The sequence below is a fragment of the Rhinolophus ferrumequinum genome, chromosome 24 (assembly GCF_004115265.2).
Source record: "Rhinolophus ferrumequinum isolate MPI-CBG mRhiFer1 chromosome 24, mRhiFer1_v1.p, whole genome shotgun sequence".
Lineage (NCBI taxonomy): Eukaryota > Metazoa > Chordata > Mammalia > Chiroptera > Rhinolophidae > Rhinolophus > Rhinolophus ferrumequinum.
This window is the reverse complement of record NC_046307.1, coordinates 20,230,898-20,252,924: the sequence shown is the minus strand read 5'-3', so window position 1 is coordinate 20,252,924 and position 22,027 is coordinate 20,230,898. Positions and strand designations below refer to the sequence as shown.

At 38.6% G+C, this 22,027-nt stretch overlaps 1 protein-coding gene across 2 annotated transcripts in view; it reads right to left on the bottom strand.

The window, feature by feature from the left end:
• The window catches only part of STK32A (serine/threonine kinase 32A), a 99,392-nt gene that overhangs the window by 10,085 nt on the left and 67,280 nt on the right, over nucleotides 1–22,027 (bottom strand). For both annotated transcript variants that reach the window (XM_033096874.1, XM_033096875.1), the window contains exons 7-9: nucleotides 18,492–18,581; nucleotides 5,795–5,892; nucleotides 137–253 (exon numbers count right to left, since the gene is read on the bottom strand). In XM_033096874.1, coding sequence (XP_032952765.1) covers nucleotides 137–253; nucleotides 5,795–5,892; nucleotides 18,492–18,581 — 305 coding nt within the window. The remainder of the gene's footprint in view (nucleotides 1–136; nucleotides 254–5,794; nucleotides 5,893–18,491; nucleotides 18,582–22,027) is intronic.

The following is a 22,027-nucleotide window of genomic DNA, read 5'->3' as shown; positions in this document are numbered from 1 at the left end:
GCTGTTAGCTGCAAATCCCACTCTGGAACTGTATATCATTCATCATGATTGCTTCCAATATTGTATAGTCACTTCTAATCTCAAACCAGAGAGCATGCTTTTTTATCAGTTCCGTTTGTCATGCAGTCCTTCTTACCTTTTTAAGAAGTGACACCATCTCCTGTGACCAGGCAGAAGGATAAGTCACGATAGCTGTCTCAAACATGTGTGCAATTTCCTTGCTGGAAGTATTGGAGCGAATATGATATGGTCGCTTAAGGGAGAAAAAAAGTAAAAGTCTTCATTTTTATAGGGTAAAAAAAAAAAAATTTGCAAATGTTTCCAAGCTAAATTTTCAACCAGTAAAATCTCAGTATCATTTTCTAATCTCTTCTAGCTGGTTGTTGTGTTGTTATGCATACATGGTCCAGTGTAACCAGACCTCTTACTTGAAAACAACAACAACAACAACAACCAGAAATCTATAGTTTCTTGCGAAATCTCAGAATTTTTAAAAGTTGGTAATTCCTCTGGGCCAAACAAAACATTCCCATGGGCTAAACCCATCACTGAGATGCCAACTTGGAACTGTTTTTTAAGGTAACTTATATAAGTATTTACATAAGGTATCTCAGTAAATGGGAATTTTAAAGAGCTATTATTTAAGTGTCAATTATAAAGAGATCCAGAGTTTTACCACATACCTCTTTTCACTTGTTCAAATCATAGTAAGTTCAGAATAGAAAGTTAGCCAAAAAACTTCAACCCTTATCCCAAATGCTATGACTACCTGGTTTATGGGGTGAAATAGAAAGTTTTCTGATGAGGCAAAAATATTTTTACTTCTGAGGGAATCAAGTTTGTTTATAGTTTTAACTTGGGGGGAAAAAAACGGAAACAAACAAAAACGGTGATTTTATTAGCTTTCACAAGTGTCCAGTAGAGGGCAGCTTTTACCTATAGTAAATCTATTCCATAAAGGAATCATTAAAGCTGGGATTTTCTCTTTTATGTGAGCTACTTAAAGCCAGAGATTATAACATACTCACGTTTTGCCCATGGGACCTACCACCTACTAGGTGCTCATTACATGTTTGTTGAATGAAAAAAATTTCCACATTAGATTAAGCAGTAAGACAGTTAGTATGTATATGTACGTGTACAAAATGCCTGGCCCTTTTGAGATACTTAGTCAATGCTTGTGGACGGATAAACACCTCCATTTTCCCCAACTTAGTTCAGTATCTTCCCTGTTGCCATTAGTACTAAAAAGTCATGTAATTAAGTGTTTGAGCTCTGAAGGCAAAAGAATTTGAGGCCCGTTGGACTCACTCAATTTGAGTTTCAATTCCTTCGTCTGTAAAATGAACCACCTCATGAGACTGTTGGGGAAATTTAATGGCATGATCTATGTAAAATTCTCAGTACAGTGGCTAATATATATTAGACACAGTACAGGAGAGATTTTTGATTATTACTGACACAGTGTGAAAAGGGTAGATATAAACGTGAATAGTGAACAGTAAGATGAGTCATCAATGAAGGTGATGTAAAGAAAGACTTAATGGCACACGTGGCATGTCAGTGTCAGTCTCAGGGAACCGTGACGTGCTCAAAGGAAATGAGCCAAACTTTAGTTTTTATGCAAGGTTTAAAAATACCTGCCACATATTTTCTTCCCTTGAGACTGAATAAAAGACCATAGCTAATCCATTTGTCTCCATCAAGATATAGGGGAAATAATCCATGTAACTCAATTATCAGAAGAGGAGTGCTGGGTACGCGCTCATCGTCATCAGTGTTTATTGTTTCCTAGCCGAAGGACACTGAGTTACTACAAGGAATTCATTCATTGGATATTGTTAAGAGTTGGGGCAGGCTTGGCATACTCAAGCTGCCACGGCTGTATGTGTGTGCACATATATTGTTTTCTTTTTCCTAATTTTCTTCTTTGATTCATTGCTGCTTCTTAACCTACTGTTTCTTCGCCATATAAAAACACAAAATCATTTGATAAATGAATAATTAACTGATGAATGCCACAAGGAACTGGTTTAAGAGCGTTTTCATTTACTTGAGGCCATATGACTGAATTTAATACTTATTAAAAATCCTCTTGGCCTGTCAGCTTATTAAAAATACTCAAACTACCTTTGTCTTATACAACAACTTATTTTTCTAGTTCTAAATTTTTTAAATCCATGTTAATTCACCAACTACTAGAATTCTATATTTACCTATTTATCAAATATTTATCAAATGCCTACTATATTCCACATGTTCCAGCACCTCTGTCAGGCATTGGAGGGACCAAGAAGTACAAGACAGATATGATTTCTGTGTTGGTGGAGCCTACAGTCTACTTATGGAAACCACAAATACCTGAAATATATACTATGAACAAAAATGACCGTGTGCAATCAGGATATATCAAATGATTCTAAGGCAGCATATAAATTAAGATGAGCATATAAAGAATAAGCAAGGTGGAAAAGGTTAAATGTTAGATGGGAGAAAATGATGTGCTGTGTGTGATTATAGTCATGCTTTGAGAGTACAAAAGAGTTGTAGGTAAGGATGTCCACTTAATGCAAAACTGCATATGTCCCTCATACACTAACACATATGGATAATGCAAAACTAGAAAGGATATGGACCTTGCTTTTATGATGGCAGCAACAGCCGGGAGACAGAGATGACAAAGTAGGTTGGTAGCTATTGGGACCCCATTCATCAAGACTGTGATCAAGTTTAGAAACCATGGGGATGTTTACAAGCACATTTCTCTTTGAGGCATATATTTTTCTTTTGTAAAGGAGGAGAAATTATTGTTTAGCACCCTTCCTCTGTGGTTTAGTTGTGCGGAGGGTTGTAATTAAATGTTAGTGTTTCATTTCTTCAGCTTAGCTGTATTTTGAAACGTAATTGCATACAGCCTTCTTGGTGATTCTTTTCTAGACTGTGTCAGAATTGATTTGTAGTGACTTGTTTCTTCATTCATTCAATGCGCATTTATGTGCCTATTTAAAGTTAAATACTTTGATATTACTAAGGTACGCAAGATACATACTTCACCTGTAATGAATTTACAATCTAATAATATACAGGAGATAAAACCACACAAATTTATATACCTGGGAAAATTTACAAGGACAATGTATTTACAAAATGAATTTAATCCTAAAAAAAATAATAAAATAGCTTTAGGAGTTTGGATGTAGAAAGTTCTACAGTTTATTCTAAGTGGAAAAAAGTCTCAACAAAAAGACATAGCATAATTCTATTTTTGCTGAAACAACAATAATAATGCACATATGTGTATATGAAAATAGATTATCCTTATAAGAACAGAAAAGGTTTGGAAGTGAATGCAGCAAACTGTTAATTCTGGAAGGTGGGATTAGAAGGTCATAGGAGGGTTTAATTTTTTTTTTAATTTGGAATTTTCTTTGCCTTAGAGGATCTGGTTGATTTTACCTTTTTTTTGTGCTTCCCTATGTTTTCCAATAATTTTAAATTCGGAAGGGTCATAAGAGAGATAAAGTACATAAATATTTGGAAGAGATACAGATCACTTTACTTAGAGATCAGACAAAGTCTCTTCACAGAAGTTGCCATGTTGTCATGGGCCATAAGAATGGGTAGGATTTGAATATGAAAAGACATGGAGAAAGGTCTTCCTCACAAAGAAATTTGGGAGAGTCCAATAGCATGTTCTCTTCCAGAAATGATCAGTATACATTGGACGTGAAGATTCTGAAAAGTCTGCAATTAAGACACATTCTTAACTTTATTCAAACTCAATTTAGCAATTCCCAAACTTATTTGAAGACTGTTTTTTGTTGTTGTTGTTGTTTGTTTGTTTTTAAGAAGACCAGAACCTTGGGAAATATCTTTACAGACAAAGAAACAAGAGTGAAAAAGCCCAAGATGCCTTGAGAGACAAGGAAGTTCATAAAGAGTCAGAGTCATTCAAATTGCAGCAAAACCTGAAAAATTAACCTGGTTCTAAAGGGCAAAGAATGCCAAGCTAAGATATTTGAAGACTATTTGTATTTGTTCGGTGTGTATGTGTGTGGGTGTGTGTGTCTGTCTGAGGGTGAATATGTGAAGCATTGGGAACAAAAGCATTTTTTTTTTTACATGAAAATTCAAGACATGGAAAAAACCTAAGTTTCTGTCAATAGATGAATGGATAAAGAAGATGTTACATCTATCTATCTATCTATCTATCTATCTATCTATCTATCTATACATCTACACAGAGCGTGCCAAAAAAATGTATACACGTTTTAAGGAAGGAAAAAACTGTATTAAAATTGTAATACTCAATATATACCAATGACAAAAAATGAATGCAAGTCACATATATAGATTTTTTTTGGTAACCTCTGTGTATTTATATACACTATATGTATATGTGTGTATATATATATATATATACACACACACACACAAACACATACATACACATATATAGTATATAGATATAGATATATGTAGATATACCCATATATATATGAGATATTTATATATCCTATATATACCATGTTTCCCCGAAAATAAGACCTAGCCGGACAATCAGCTCTAATGCATCTTTTGGAGCAAAAATTAATATAAGACCCAGTCTTATTTTACTGTAATTACTATATAAGACTGGGTCTTATATTAATTTTTGCTCCAAAAGATGCATTAGAGCTGACTGTCCGGTTATGTCTTATTTTTGGGGAAACACAGTATATATATATGTCATATATATATATATGACATATATATATATGTGTATATTATATATATATGTATATATATGTATATATATATGTGTGTATATATATATATATATGCTGTCTGTGACAACAGGGATGGACCTTGAGGCATTATGCTATAAGTGAAATAAGTCAGACAGAGAAAGACAAATATTGCACAGTATCACGTATATGTGGAATCTGAAAAAAGGAAAAGGTCAAACTCAAAGAAACAGAGAAAAGATGTCACCAAGGGCAGGGGGTGGGGGAAATAGGGACAGGTTGGTAAAAGGATGCAAACTTGCAGCGATGACATGAATAAGGTCTGAGGATCTAATGTAAAGAAAATAGAACTTAAATGTACACACACACACACACACACACACAAATTCAGAAACCTAACAGTCACTTTTCTTCACCTTTCTAAAGCAAAAAAAAAACAAATGACAATGTTGATACATCAGATAGACAACAGGGAACTACCATGGGAGGGAGAAAAAACACTTTCTCAGTAAAATTCTTCCTAGTCGTTTTCTTAGTTTAAGAAATGTTTTTTTTTTGTTTAAGAAATGTTTCTTTAAAAAGGGAACTATTCTAACTCGCCACTGAATCCACAACTTAGGAGCCAAATGACAGACAGGTATCCAGCAAGACAGGACATGAATTGTGTTATATTAATAATTCACACTCGCCTTGGGGAACTGTGTCTGAATTAGAGTCCTGAACTGTGACTGCAAAATGCTTTTCTATCAACAACAAATATATTTATACAAAATATTTAGTGAGGTGTATGGATTTCCCCTCTCTGGGACTTTGTAATCTCCATATTCATTTAATTTTATCTGCGTTATTCAATGTGAATGCACATGTTGGTCCCATTGGTAGGAGAGTGAATGAATGACTGTGCGCAGAAATCCCAAGGGTTGTTATCAGCATCATATGGCATAGTTGCTTTCACCTCTCAAACTGCTTGATTTTTAGCAAAAAAAAAAAAAAAAAAATCCATCTTTTCATTCTAAAAATGGAACTTGCTGGTAGAGTAACCAAAGAGAAATGTGAGTCTACTATACCCGGCCTCTCAGCAGCTCATATGCTGTCACTCCCAGGGACCACCAGTCAACAGCAAAGGAATAGCCCGCTTCTCTTCTGGAGTTGAACATCTCAGGTGCTGAAAACACGGAAAAGTCAGATCTGTTTTATTCCCTGAGACATTAACAAATCTATTTTTCCAATGTGGTCCTCCAAAGGCAAAAATACCAGAGTAAAGGGTAGAAACACTTTTATAGATGCTTATCGTCCATTACTAGATTGCTCACAGCAGGCAAACATTTCTAATGTTCTAATCTCTCTCCGGAGCCTCATTCATCCACCAACATAGCAGGCAGGCACAGGCCTTAGTGGACACATGCTTTTCTCGTTTAGAACATGCACCTATGAAAAATTAGATCTCATCAGTCCTCAAATGTGCGGCTGACCCTGAAATCAAGGAAGCTGAGTAGATGTTATTTGTTGCCTTGATTTGGCAGGTTTGTGCTAAAGGACTGACATTTCTATCACAGTTGGAAACTGCTCTCAAATTTCGGTGCCCTGGGTAAGTTCTACGTCTCAGTCATCTTGAAGAGGTAAGGGCAGCATTTGCAGCCTGCTATTGGGGGTGAGGGAGGAGAAAAGTGAGAGTGGGCACTCTGAGAGAGAATGTCTTATAGCAGCTATAACATAGTTACTTGAATGGACTCCGATGCATGGCGCCCCTACTGTCAGTTTTACCGCCTGTGGAAACACCCAGTTATGCAATATCTAAGCACTTCAACACAACATGAACCTTCTACAGTCTACATACTCTTCCAGGAATATCCCTAATTCCTGAGGGGTGGAGTAGGGAGAATGGAACACGAAGCAAGGGCACGTATCTCATCTCCTTGCTCACCACGACGTTGCTCGTGTCCAGTATGAACCTGGCATGTAGAGGCACTCAGGAGACATCTATTGAATGAATGAATGATGCTGAATCATCAAGCAATGGTTGTAATCATTAGTTCTAGAGCTGTGCTATCTGAGTTCAAAATTTGCCTTGATCACTTACTGTGACCTGGAACAAGCAGCAGGTTAACTTTGAGAATCATCACCAGCAAACTTGAAATAATAATGTGGCAATCTTCACAGAGGTGAGAAATTAAATGAATTAGAGCGTGCCAAGAACTCAGCACACTGCTCCAAAAATGAGGCACTCTTCTAGAGAGGCAAACATCTGTAACCATGGGAATTTTACCTAGCCAAAAGCTGCACACACCTGACCCAAGCCCCTGGGAGGACGGTACTGGCACTGGACAAAGGAAATCGGAGTGATGTGGGCCTGTGCACAGGCTTGCCCTGCCCGGTGCACTCAAGTTCTAAGTAAAATCCTGTGGACAACATCCAACTAGAGAATGTTGGCGTCCCCGTGCCCTGGACTGACCTTCACTGTAAGAGCCTGCTGTAGCCCCATTCCCTAGTGGAGTCACCTTGTATGCATCAGTGCATCCGTTCTCCAATAAAGTCACAGCTCCCCATGCAATTTGGGAGATAATGGTCCTGGCCCCATGGCACCCCACGCTGGATGGAATGGACTTTCCCTTCTGAGTATCTCACAGCAAGCATCTGAGATAGTCCCCCAGGTGGCAGGTGACAGAAATCTCAGAGAAGTGCAGAGAACTTTGAGGGATAAGCAGACCATCATGCTGTAAGAAAATGACTAACAGAATAAACATTATAAAAGCTGCGAATTCTGTCATCTTGGATCGTCCTCGGAGTTTCTATGAGCATCCTTTTCTTTTCTACGTACTCTTATTTCCAACATGAGGACATCTGAATTTGTGTTCATTCACTCAACAAATACGGTGTGCTAGGCATTGAGGAATTTTGGTAGAACACTAAGAAGAAACATCGTAACAACATAAAAAAGCACAACAGATGGGTAATTCTTTGAGACCTCAAAGAGCTTAAAAACCCGTTCGGGGAGTTGATGGTTTTTCGTCAACCCTTCAGGAGGATCCCTGTTCTTGAGAGGGAACAAATAGAGGTGGAGAGGAACTAAGCTTCCTTCGAAAGGTCATTGGGTATTTTGTTTGATTTTTAAAGTATTTCCATAGGTACATTCAGAAAAGAAAACATGTAAAAGAACAACTTAACAAGTAGTTATAAGCAAATGGCCAGGCGACTGTTACACAGGTCACAAAGTGGAATCTTGACGCCACCACTGTGTCCTGTCCTGTTCACAACCCTAGAAGTAACCATTATTATGTTGATTTTGTTAGTAATTTTGTTCCGTTTCCACATAGATTTACTATCTATGTATGCATTTCTAAGCAATACTTCATTTTGCCCATTTTATATATGTATACATATATATGTTCACATAACATATATGTGTATATACTATATATAACACATATGTTATATATGTGTGTATGTGTTAAATCCTAATTGTTTTCTTTGGTGTCCTACTTTTCTTCCTCAAGGTTTTGTGTATAAGATTTATCCAAATTGCTGCACACAGTCTCAGTGTGCTCACAGTCAGTGCTACATGAACATACTGTAATTTACCTACCTGTCCTACTGTTGATATGGCTATTTGGACTGTTTTCTATGGGGGAGTATTGTGAACAATGCTCTCGTGAACACTGCTATGCATGAAGACTCCTGTAAGTTCACACATCTTTTGGGTATGCTCCTGGAATGGGAACTGCAGGGATGGGATGTCTGTCTTCACGTACATTAGATAACGCCAAGCTCTTAACCAATGTGCTTGTACCAGTTAACACTGGGACCAGCCATGTTTCAGACGTCCTTTTGCTCAGTCCCCTTTTCCACATCTGCTGTTAACTGATCTTTTGATTTTTGCCATCTACTGAGAGTGTAATGGTCCTTCATTGTGGTTTAAATTGACATTCCCCTAATTACTAATAAGGTTGGCCACGTTTTAATGTGTGTTAGCTCTTTGGATTTCTATCATTTGGCTTTCAGATTTTAAAACAACTAGAGAGTAGATTCTGGTCAGGATGTAAAGAACGGGATCCAAAGCAATATATACTTTTGATGCAATGGAAATAACTAATAGCATTTACAAAAATGATTCTAAGTTTCATTTACAAATAATGTGTGAATAATGAAGGTTTTCTGAAAAGGCATAAACTATAAGTTAGTAAACTACATTATAAAGCCACAATAATTAAGATTTGAAAGCCACAGGATATAGATGCTAGTACATAAAGATGCTTAGTTTATGATGAATATATTTCAAATCAGCATTGAAAGGATCTTATTTAGAACATGGTCTTAAAACAACTATTTAATAAGCCAACAAAAAGTAAAGTTGGATCCTTACTACAAATCTTCAGTCAAGGTAATATATATAGCTGGATTAAGTAAAAAATGAAACTATAACGATAATAAAAATATTAGGTAACCATATTAAAAATCTGGAGGTAAGAAGATCTTGCTAAGAATAGCATCAAAGATAGAAACTATACAGTAAAAAGACTAATGAGTTGATGGTATTAGAGGTATAGTTCTTTATGTCAAAAATACCGTAAGAACAACAGCAACAAAAAGTAGGAAATTATATTTGTAACACATATGATACACTAGAATTTAATAGTCCCAATATATAAAAGGCAAGAATTATTTTAAAAATTTTAATTACAGTTGACATTCAATATTGGGTTAGTTTCAGGTGTATAGCATAGTGGTTATACATTTATATAACTTACAAAGTGATTCCCCCAATAAGTCTCACACCCACCTGACACCATGTTTGGTTATTACTACATTATTCACTATATTCCCTAAGTTGTACTTTACATCCCCATGACTATTTTGTAACTGCCAATTTGTACTTCTTAATCCTTTCACCTTTTTCATCCAACTCTCAACCCCTCTTCAATCTGGCAATTATTAGCATGTTCTCTGCATCGATGAATTTCCTTTTTTCTTGCTTGTTCATTTATTTTGTTTTTTAAGATTCCATATATAAATAAAATCATGTGGTTATTTGTCATTCTCTGTCTGACTTCACTTAACACAATACCCTTTTAGGTCCATCCATGTTATTGCAAACGGTAAGACTTCATTCTTTTTTAAGGGTCAAGTAATATTCCATTGTATATATGTACCACTTCTTTATTCATTCATCTGATTGGAGCATTTAATCCATTTAAATCATTGATAGATATGTAGTTATTACCATTTAAAAAATATTATTATTATTATTGGGGGATATTGGGGAACAGTGTGTTTTTCCAGGATGTCAAGTCGTTTTTTCAATCTGGTTGGGGCGCAACTCAGCTCAAATCAAGTTGTTGTTTTCAATCTAGTTGCGGAGGGCGCAGCTCGCTGGCCCATGTGGGACTCAAACTGGTGACCTTGGTGTTATGAGCTTTGTGCTCTAACCACTGAGCCAACCAGCTGTCCACCGGTGGCTCCGCTCCAAGCTCAAGCCGTTGTTTTGAATCTAGTTGTGGAGGACCCAGTTCACTGGCCCATGTGGGAATCATACCGCCAATCTTGATAAGAGCTTGCACTCTAACCAACTGAGCCAGCCGGCCTGCCCTTATTGCCATTTTCATTAATTGTTTTCTGATTGCTTTTATAGTTCTCCTCTGTTCCTTTCTTCTTATCTTGCTCTCTTCTCTTGTATGTTGTTGACTCAGCATAGTGTTGTGTTTGGATTCCTTTCTCTTTATTTCTTGTATATCTCCTGTACGTTTTTGGTTTGTGGTTACCATGTCCTTCATATATACCCAGCTGTGTTTACAGCAGTCTATTTTAAGTTGATGGTTGCTTAAGTTCAAACAGTCTATGATCAATACCATTTTTACTCACCTTCCCACATTTATTTTTTGTCATCATTTTTTACTTCTTTTTTTGCGTGTGTGTTTGTGTGTCCTTTAATATCACACGATTATAATTATACTTGATTGTCCTACTCTCGCCTTTTAGCCTTTGTACTAGCTTTAGTGTTAGTTGATACACTGCTGTTATTACATATTTGCCTTTGTCAGTGAGAATTTGTTTTCTTTGTGATATTTTCTTATTCATAGTTTTAATTTATTTTTCTTCTTTTTAAAAGAAGTCCCTTTAACATTTCTTATTACTGGTTGGATGGTAATGAAGTCCTTTAGCTTTTTCTTGTCTGGGAAGCTCTTTATTTCTCCTTCGATTTTAAATGATAGAGTGGAATCTGGATAGAATGCTGGGTAGCGTAATCTTGGTTTTAGGTCCTTACTTTTCAATACTTTCAATATTTCCTGCCAATTCTTTCTGTGCTGCAAAATTTCTGTTGAGAAATCCACTGACCGTCTTATGGGAATTTGCTTGTAGGAAACTAACTGCTTTTCTTTTGCTGCTTTTAAGATTCTCTCTTTAACCTTTGGCATTTTAATTATGCTGTGTCTCGCTGTGGGCCTCTTTGGGTTCATCTTGTTTGAGACTCTGCACTTCCTGGACTTGTATGCACATTTCTCAGGTTAGGAAAGTTTTCAGTCATTATTTCTTCAAACAGTTTTTTCATTTCCTTGCTCTCTCTCTTCTCCTTCGGTACCTCTATGATGCAAATGTTGTTATATTTGATGTCATCCCAGAGGTCCCTTAATCTATCCTCATTTTTAAAAATTCTTTGTTCTTTTTGCTGTTCTGATAGGGTGTTTTCCACTACCTTGTCTCCCAAATTGCTAATTGGATCCTCTGCTTCCTCAAATCTTCTATTGATTCCATTTAATATATTCTTCATTTCAATTATTGTAGTCTTCATTTCTGGTTGGTTCTTTTTTCAATCTTTCCTATCTGCTTTTTAATGTTTCCTGTCTCTCTGTTAAAGTTCTCACTGAGATAATCTATTCTTCCTCTAAATTCATTGAGCGTCCTTATACTCAGTGTTTTGAACTCTGCATCTGGTAGATTGCTTGCCTCCATTTTGTTTAGTTCTTTTTCTAGAGTTTTGTCCTGTTCTTTTATTTGGGACATGCTTCTTTGTTTCCTCATTTTTGGCTGCCTCCCTGTGTTTGTTTCTATGTATTAGATAGATCTGCTACATCTCCCAGTCTTGGCAGAGTGGCCTTATGCAGTAGGTATCCTGTGGGGCCCAGTGGTACAGTCTCCCTGGTCTTCTGAGCCAGGTACTCCAGGTGTATCCCTTATGTAGGTTGTACCTGAACCTTGATTGCTGTTGGCACATCAGTAGGTGGGATTGACCCTCAGGCTGACTGGCTGTGAGGACTGGCCATGTCTTCAGTGGATAAGCTGTTGCACAGGAGCTGACCCCATAGAACAGGGTTCATTTTAGTGGGGCTCTGGTGCCTATTGACTCTGCCCTTTGGGTGTGTCATTTGTGGAGGTGGTTGGGTGGTGCTCTGGTATGGTCTGAAGCCAGGCACCTGGTGTGTTGGTTGTGGGGTCTCTCGGGAGGGGCTGTGATGTAAGCCAAGGTCAGCTACTGCCTGTATCTGGCCTGGGGCCACCTGGTAGGAGGTACAAAGTGATCTTCAGTTGGTAGCTACCTGTGCTGGGCTTGGAGGCACCTGGGAGTAGTTTTGCTGTGAACCATGGTGAGCTGCCACTAGTGCTGGGCTTGGGGCTGCCTAGCAAGAGGTAGAGGCTGCACAGAGGCTAGCTGCTGTTTGTTTGGGTTTGTGGGTCTTTGAGCAATTTTAAGAAAGTCTGCAGCATAGACCCAGGCTTGCCCCTTATACGGGTTAGCCTCTGAAAGACGTTCTGGCCAAGTGTATGAATTGGGTTGGACAGGGTCTCAGAGAATCACCAGGGTGGGTTTAGAGTCATGTTGGAGGTTTTAATGGAGACTCAGACTTGCACCTGCTAGGGGGACAGCTGAACAAAGGAACAAATTGGCAGAGAGAGCTGCTCCTCCAGCTATTGCCCTGAAGCCAGACTGTGCAATTCCTTTCTGTATGTCTTTGGTGCCTTTTGAGCTGCTGTCCCTTTGCTGAAACTTAGCATGAGTGTTTGTGTGTGAGAGACTGCATGGGCCCTTTAAGAGGATGCTTGGTTTCCAGCAGCCTTCTGTCTCACCCAGACTGAATCTTTGCCGATTTTCACATCCAGCTGTTGTGGGGACTCTTCCTCCCAGCACTGGTGCCTGGAGCTGTGGAGCTGCATGTAGGGCTGGGATCCCTTGCTCTTCAGTGGAGATGCCTGCAGCCCAGGTATCCCTCCCAGTTCTTAACTGCCACATTTGGTTGTGCAATCAGCCTGGTTCATGTCTCCACCCCTCCTATCCGTCTCAACGTGGCTTCTTCTGTATGTCCTTAATTATAAAACTTCTGTTTGGCTAGTCTTCAGGTGTTTCTCAAGGGGGATGGTCCTACAATTTAGTTGTGATTTTGATGCCGTCATTGGCAGAAGTGAGCACAGCATTTACCTGCTCTGCCATCTTGACGAGAAGTAGAATTCTTTATATAATCATTGTAAAACATCAGAATAGGATAAAAGTATTAGCATCCTAGTAGAAAATGGATAAAGAACACAACAAGAAATCTACACAGGAAGTCAAAGAAATGCAATTATCATATCATAATGAGTACCATTTTTTCTTATCTTTTCAAGAAGATTAAGATATTGATAGTGCAGCCCGGGTGAGGATGCAAGGCAGTGAATATCCTCACACGCTTCCAGAGCAAATGAGTAGAAATCCACCTGAACTTCCAGGAGGGAAATGCAGTAACATTTATGCCTTTTGACCAGGAATTCTTTGGGAATTTATCACAAGGAAATAATTATGTTGCAGGACATATTTCTGCTAACTGTGTTGATTTTTATTACAAATGTATTTATATAATACATAATTAATGCATAAATTAATATAAGACCCGGTCTTATTTTACTATAATATAAGACCAGGTCTATGATATGATATGATATCATATGATATTATGATATGATATAATATATAATATATAATATTATAATATAACATTATAATATAATATTATATAGCATAATATAAGACCGAGTCTTATATTAATTTTTGCTCCAAAAGATGCATTAGAGCTGATTGTCCGGCTAGGTCTTATTTTCAGGGAAACACGGAATAATAATAATATAATATAATATAATATAAATAATATACCGAGTTTCCCTGAATAAGACCTAGCCTGACAATCAGCTCTAATGTGTCTTTTGGAGCAAAAATTAATATAAGACCCAGTCTTATTTTACTATAATATAAGACCAGGTCTTACAATATAATATAATAATATAATGTAATAAAATATAATATAATAATGTAATATAAGATCAGGTCTTAAATTAATTTTTGCTCCAAAAGATGCATTGAAACTGATTGTCTGGCTAGGTCTTATTTTTCGGGGAACCAGGGTAACATAAGACCTGGTCTTATATTAATTTTCGTTCCAAAAGACTCATTAGAGCTGATTGTCCGGCTAGGTCTTGTTTTTGGGGAAACACAGTAATGTTCAACAATAAAAAATTGGTTAAATAAATTTTGATGTAGCCCTCTATTCTGCAGCATGACCATGAAAAACCATGGTTTTATATACATGGGCATGGAAAAATAAGCGGTGTTAGTTGTCAAGACCCCGAGTCTGGAGTCAGAAGCCAGTTTCCGTTTTGGCTGAGGTGCATTTGTGGACGGGGGGCAGAGAGGTAACACAGCAGCGCGTTAAGAGTTAGAGCTCTGACGTCAGACCCTGAGAGCTGTGTCCATCGCTTCCCCGTGGGCAGAGCTTAACTTGTCAGTCTGCACACCTCAAGTGGGAATAACAATAGTACCTGCCTCATAGAAATGCATTTAGTTTAAATGACATAATACATGCACCTAGAATAGTTTGGCACAGAGCAAGGGCTCGGTAAATGTCAGCCATCATACCTTCATCATTGTCATCACCATCACCGTCAGTGTTCTAGGCTCGAGATGTTTTGAGACTTGTGTTTCACTTTGTGCTCTACCAGTCACTTCCTGTATGATTATGATCATGTCACTTTCTCCCTAGGCCTCATTTTTAAAAATTTATGAAATCAGACTATTACTAAAACCTATTTCATAGGGTTGCTCTGAGAATTTAATAACACAATAAACGTTAAAAACGTAGCAAAGTGCTTGAGACATAATAAATGCTCGCTATAGAATGCCTATTTGTATTAGTGTGATTACATTATAACTGGAAAACTTAGGCTACAAAAATCCAGTATAATCCAGCTTAAAAAAAATGTATGTGTTTATGTGTTTACAGACAAAAGGTCTGGAAGGAAACCATAAATATCTACAAGTAGAGGGATCAATTTTTAATTTAAGATAAGCAATTTAATTTGCTTATCTGCATGTTACACATTTACTATAGTGAGTTGGTTTTTAATTTAAAGAAGAATGTTTTAATTGGGTAAGCTCTAAGTGATGTAGCTTATATTCACACAGACGTAAGAGTAGGAAGAAGGAAGGACTGGAATGATGGGATGGAGCATGCAAGAAGAAGATTATGAACAAACGGTGGTTAAGAACTGGCAGACTGCTCATCTTCTCATTTCCAGAGTCAGCCAAGAAATTCCTTCACAATATGCTCAGCATCTCATATTAATAGATATTGTATGTTCCTATAATCTTCATTCAGTATTGCATCCTAGTTTTGTTTCTTTTTTAGATTCTCTTTTGCTTTCTGGTTAATTGCTAATTAGTATCCTAACAACAGACTATAAAATGAGTGCTGGTAAATGTTTATTAGGTAGATCTTGCCAAATTATTGGGAACATAATTTTTAAAAAAAGGAACAGATTTCTACCCATGATACCTCTTAGAAAGACTCCCATTCAAAACTCAAAGCCAAGGGCAACTACTGGATAAAGAGATAAGCAATGACATACAGATATTCATTTTTTTAAAAAATAAAACGAAACATTTCTAACAGTTTGGCCTACCTAAATTGGCTTACAATTATTTAAGAACCACGAATAACATTTTTTAAAAATTTACCTCTCTTACAGGGAAACGTTTGATTTTCTAAAGTCAGAGCTTGATGTAAATCAAGGCTTTTTCAGTTACTACCCATGTGATCGTGAGCAAATTACTTAGCTTCTTATTTTCCTCATTGTAAAATGATGATAATTATAGTCTGCCTTATAGGGTTGTTGAGAAAAACAAATAAATAAATGAGTAAATGAATGTAAAACATTTAACACATTGTCTGGTCCAGAAAAGACTTTCAATAAATATTAGTAATTGTTAATCATAAGGGTGAAGATGAACAGGCGCAGAGAACCTTGATCAGATTCCAATTTCTAAGCTCTATGTTGTGAAAAGACTAGAAATGCCCATTTTGAGGAGAATTGAATGACACGGACGTTGTATTTAAAATTACTGGGGAGAGAGAAAGGTGGCCTGCATTTACTCCTCTCACCATGGAAACCAGGCCTAGAAAACCCAGATGCACATTTTCTGACTTGGCTCCAAGAAAGAGTCCTTAATATGGAAACCCAGGAAACCTGCAGAATAAACCCATCAGACCATCAGGCTTGAATAGTCCTTTTTTATCATTTGAGTACCATGATTTTTAGTCAGAAAATAGGCTGAATTGTATGTGTCCATTTTTTTAGAAGTGACTAAAGAGATTTGTTCCCTCCACTGATAATTGGAAGCCAGGAAATTTGCAGTTGTTCATATATCATATAAAATAAGGCTCATTTTCTTTCTTTTTCTTTTTTTTTTTTTTGCCATGGAAGATTTCTTTCTCTTGGAAATCTAGGTGGCCCTGCATGTAGGGGTTCTCTTTTCTCTCTTTAGTTACATAAGGGAGAGAATAAAATACTAAAAGAAAGTGGCATTGTTCTTGCCCTTGATTTCAAGTTCAAGTATTTTGCCTGTGAATTACTCTGACCATATCGAGCCAGTGCAATTCATTCCACCCCTGACTTCATCCCACCAGTTTAACCAGCAACATCATCTGCTTTAAACATCGCAAGTAACTCGGGTAAGCAGCGTGTCGTTTTTATTCTTCTCTTATCTGCAACCAACTATGCAGTGTCTACCCACCTTTTTTGCTGAGTATTGGCTCTCTTGATGATAGCTTAGTCTGTTGCCTAATACATTTTAATCCCTTTGCTTATGAAAATATTTTCTCTAGATAACTCTAAAATCCAATCCTGTGAATTGGAAAATTAATCTCATATCTGACTCAAATCTCCCTGACACCACTAGCCTGGATTCACCTTGGTGTAGAGATGGACAGCAATCTGGTTCTCACCTCCTGCTCCCCTTTCCAAGAGAGTACCATTTGTTTTAGAACACGGAAGAGGAAGTGCAGGGGCAGAGGGATCCTAACACATATGCCCTGCCTGCCCCTGCCCTGGGATGATCTCTCTTCCGTTGCTTCTAATAGTTCACAGAGCTCATGGTCTGCTGCAGAGGTGTGCAACCCTGACTGCACGGCAGAATCACCTAAAGAGCTTTTGCACCACTCTATGCGTGGGCATCACTTCCAGAGACTCTGACACTGTTGGACTCTGTTGGGATTGGTGGTGTCTCCAGTAAGCGATGCTGACAGGAACCTTCTCCCAGGCTGTACCCCCTGGGCACTGGAGGAGCCCTTGTGAAGCTGGACCACATCCTCAGGCTAATGCCCACCTCTCCACACCACACCCACCACCACCACCACCACCACCACCACCACCACCACCACCACCACCACCTACTCCCCCACCCCCCGCTGCCTATCTGCCTCCTACTGTAATAGTTCACAGAAAGACTTGACTCCAAACTCATCAACACACCATGGCTAACTCAGGAACCAGTGCCTAAACAGACATCAACTAGGAATGGAATGCCAGGCACCTCATCTCACGTTTATGCCCAGACTTTACAGATAATTCTGAGACCTGACTCACCTGCCTTAGGAACAGCAGGGAGAGGAGAGGAAGAAGTCCCTCATCCTGAATACTGTCTGTCCCCAAAGGGCAATAGCTCTCTCTTTATATTTCTTGGGGGTGTTTGGGGGTAGGGCTACTTAGGCTGGAGTTGAGTCTGCACAGAGATGGCTGCCTCCAACAGCAGCATGTGGAATTTGTGTTAATTTGTGACTGTTAACACAATTAAACATGAGACCTTATTGATAATTTTGGCACCTAACCCCTACCCTTTCGATATCTTTTGGGTAAGTTTTAAATCTTCAGGCAAAACCCAGTGCCTCATGTTTAAAAAAGGAGATCTCGTAGGATGGTTGTGATAAAACAAAAATTAAAATTGTAACTAGAAGGTACTTTGTGAACAGCCCTCTGCATATAACACAGTATTCTGGAAATTACAGTTATGATAATACTTATCTTCTCTATTTGATTCTCTCTTTTTTTTTTTTAACTCCTCTCACTGGAAAGTAAGTTCCATGGGCTGGAGACTATTTTGCTCACTGCAAGTCACCAGCACCTGATACAGTGCCGAGCACACAGAGACAGTCGGTATTTATTGAAATAATATTCTTTGTTAGAAAGTGGGTAGACGCTATCCTAAATAACTCACAAAATGATATTTTCAAAAATGAATCTGTGGTCCTCCTGAATCAACATCACATGGGGTGCTTGCTAAATGAAGAATCCTGAGGCTCATCTCAGACCCGTGAAACACAAGCTTTCCATGTAAAGTCGGGGGGGGACCTGGACCTGTCATTTCTAGCTGCAAATCCCTGCAGATGGTTGGGCCCACAATAAATGGTGCCTAAAGGAATGGCCAGCAAAAGCGTTGCTCTTAGTCACGACCGCCCTTCCCGACGCCCGTACCCATGTAAGGCTTGGTGCCAGCCATGGTGGTGAGGCACGTCTCCCTGGGCAGCATCGCGGCGATGTTGAAGTCTGTGATGTGCACGTGCCCTGGTGGGAGAGAGGTACCACAGAGAACGTTAAGTCCATTCAATCCAGGGGCACACCCATGCTTCTACCTGAAAGCATCTGGAAGCTTCGTCTGTAAATTCTTGTATGCATTTGGGTGCTGGCAGTAAAAGCTCAGTTATTCTGTCCTCAAGACCAAGATGGTCTTCAACAAGCAACCTCCCGGCAGCCGGACCATGATATGCAAAGATAAGTGTCTGATTGTAAATCTGTAGTTCACCCTTGGAAAATTTTAACTTTGGGGTTAAGAGCTCAATGCTTTATAATTCTACTTAGGCAGTTTATTGTCCCCAACATTTTAAGTTGGTATAAACTATGAGTACCAAGAGGGAAAGAGCCAACAGCTATTCAAAATATCAAACTTCCAAGAGTCTCTTAGGATTTTGTTTTTAAGAGACAAATACTGTTACTACAAAGCAGATATGAATGCGGATACAGCAGGTCCTCAAATAACGTTGTGTCATTCAAGATTGTTATATTGTCGATGAGAAAAATGGATTCCCAGCAGAGGCCACTGTCTGTGTGGAGTTTGTACTTTCCCCCATGTCTGCACGGGTTTCCTCCCACATCCCAAAGATGTGAACTGGCCTGTCTACATTGTCTCTGTCTGAGTGAATGAACGTGGGTGTGTGTGAATAGCTCTGTGATGGAGAAGCATCCTGTCCAGGGTGGGTTCCCACCTTGAACCTTGAGCTGCTGGGAGGCGCTCCCACCAGCGTGACCCTGAACTGGAATACAGTTTGGAAAATCATTGTCTTGCTTATTTTTATTAATCTTTCTTAAATGTATATATAGCTCACATTTATTTCAATATTTAATATCAGAAATGTTTCGGGTCTTTACTTAGAAGTTTGGTGATGTTTTTGTGACCAGAAATAAGCTGCAGGAGCTCAGCTCTTGTTTATATCAATTAGCCTATACTAAAATTGGTTTATTTACATGTTTCATTTTAAAGTTTCAGTTTCCAAGAATCTATTATTGGTGTTAAGTGAGGACATACTCTGTTTGTTTGCTAAGAAAGAGTCCTTTTTTCTCCATGTTTTTCTGAAATATCATTAGTTTTTGTCTGATAGGTCAGGTTGTCCCCTGTTGATCCCCAACAAAATATCTCATCAAGGGAAAGCAGGGGAAAATGTCAAGTTTTATTTATAAAGAGGTTGTATAAAGAGTCTTAAACTGGGCACCCGGAGACCTGGGTCCTACCCCGAACTGTGCCCCTAACACATCGTAGATTTTAAGTCTCATTCCTGTATTGAACCCCAGTTCCCCTATATTTTTTATTTTTTAAAGGAATGGGTAGACTAGTTGATATCTAGAATCTCTCTCAGCTCTAACACTCGTGGCATTGTAGTGAGGATCTAACACTTAGGTTCAGCAGGGAGCACACCCTGCAAAGTGTACTAGGGCCCTTGCATTTACAGCGAGGAGGAGGAAAGGGGCAGTACCAGCTCAGGAAGACAAGCTGGTTACGTTAGCTGTTGGCATGAAAGTCATATGCGTCCAGGGGATCATGAAGTGTTGGCATTTCCATTTACGTGCTTCTGTGGTTTGGATGAGATAGGGCTGTCATTGGAGGGGATGTCATCTGGTTCTTCTTCCATGTCCCACAGCCCACACTCCCCCTGCCAAACTTCACGGTCTACTTTGATAGCATCTAGTCTGCTGCTAAAGATAATCTCACTGCCTTTATTGCCACTGTTTTGTGCCCAAAGGGTTTTGTGTTTGTTTATGTGATGACATTTTAATAAAGTAAAAGCAGCACTTATCCAGCTAAAAGTGAATGTTTTCTTGCTTGAATGGTACCAACAGATGATTTAGATAACTCACCCTATCATAGCATATAGGTGGCCTCAGATTTTTCTTTCTCTCTCCCATGGGTCATGCTCAAGGCACTAGATCGATGGTTCTAGTGAGATTTGGTACAAAATAGGTGAGCCGGGAGATACTGTGGTGAATTTTCTGGGGTCAGACTACTTGGCTGCAAGTCCAGGTTCTACTACGAACTAGCTGTGTTACCTTAAGAAGGTTGACTTATCCTCTATGTAAAATTGGGATAATCGTCTTCTCATGTGGTCGTTAGGAAGATCAAATGAAATAATGACTGGAAGACAGCTCAGCATCTGGCAGTTAGTGAGTGTTCAGTTGTTTCTGTTTGTCATGATCAGAAACTCCAGTGTTACAGAGGGATCTATATTTAGGATTCTGCAAGGGAGGAGCTCTTAAGGTAGTGGGCTTAGTTGTTCCTCACACCCCCCCAGATTGACTTTTTACCTTTCTCTGTTCCCTGTGACTAGTGATATGAAGAAATCTAAATTATAGATGATGCCATAATTGTCATTTTTCTCAGATATATTACACAGACAGTATTGTTCCTCTGGTTACAGCATTTATTTCCTGAATAATTTAAGACAAACACAAGAATTGTAGACACTGTGGAATTGATAGATTTGGATGGGGTACTTCAATTGGTAGGATATGAAAATATATATCAGGACACTGGGCTATGAGCCAGTCAAGATCTAATGCCACCTTAGGCTCTGAACTACTGGGTGAGGCATTTGGGGAGAACAGTAGCCGGTATGCTCTAAATTAAAACCATTTTTTTAAAGTCAAATTCTGATGTACAAGGGATGTTCATTCATGCCATGGCAAGACTCCTCATTTTATGAAAGGATTTAGCTCCTTTAAATAGCAGTCTTTTCTGATGAATATGAACCACTATGAATCAGTAAAACAAAGTTTCTGCCTGTCGCTGAATGGTGCCGAAAGAAATATAAGCAATGTAGTGGGATACACAGCTCATGGAGAGGAACGGGCGCAGGAGGCAGATAGGAAATAGGCACTTTCCTTCACAGTTGCTAAAATTCCCATGGAAGAGGGGCATGTGTTGGCCCATCAGGGGTGAAATACTATAAATGTGGGTGGAGACGATAAAAGAGGGTTTCAGATATGAGAGACATGGAAAAGCACAGCAGAAGGCCCTCTGGAAGGCAGGCATTGGTTTGTGGCGTAGTAGAGTCTCACAAGAGCAGCTACATAATGAGCTCAGGGTGGTGGGGGACAAGGGATTTGTTCACTGAAAAGTGCTCCCTGAGCAATGCCTAAAAACTTTAGTTTTTCAGAATCTAGATAAACAGAAAGTAAACAACCTTGAAAATTATTCTCTCCAAAAAACAAAAGATTATTTTCTCCAGAAAGGGATCCCAGGACAATGGTTAGAGAACAGCTCTCAGTCTTTGTTGTTTATTTGCTTGCTTTTACCCGTTCACATATCCAGTCCTTCCCAAAGCAATGTTTCTCTGATTAACTGCGGTCAGTCTCTTATTAACTGCAGAATATAATACAGAAAAGCCCTATCTTAATTCATTGTCTAAACCCCAAAACTTGAGATTGAAAGGGGTCATTGTAACCAGTACACCAGATAACAG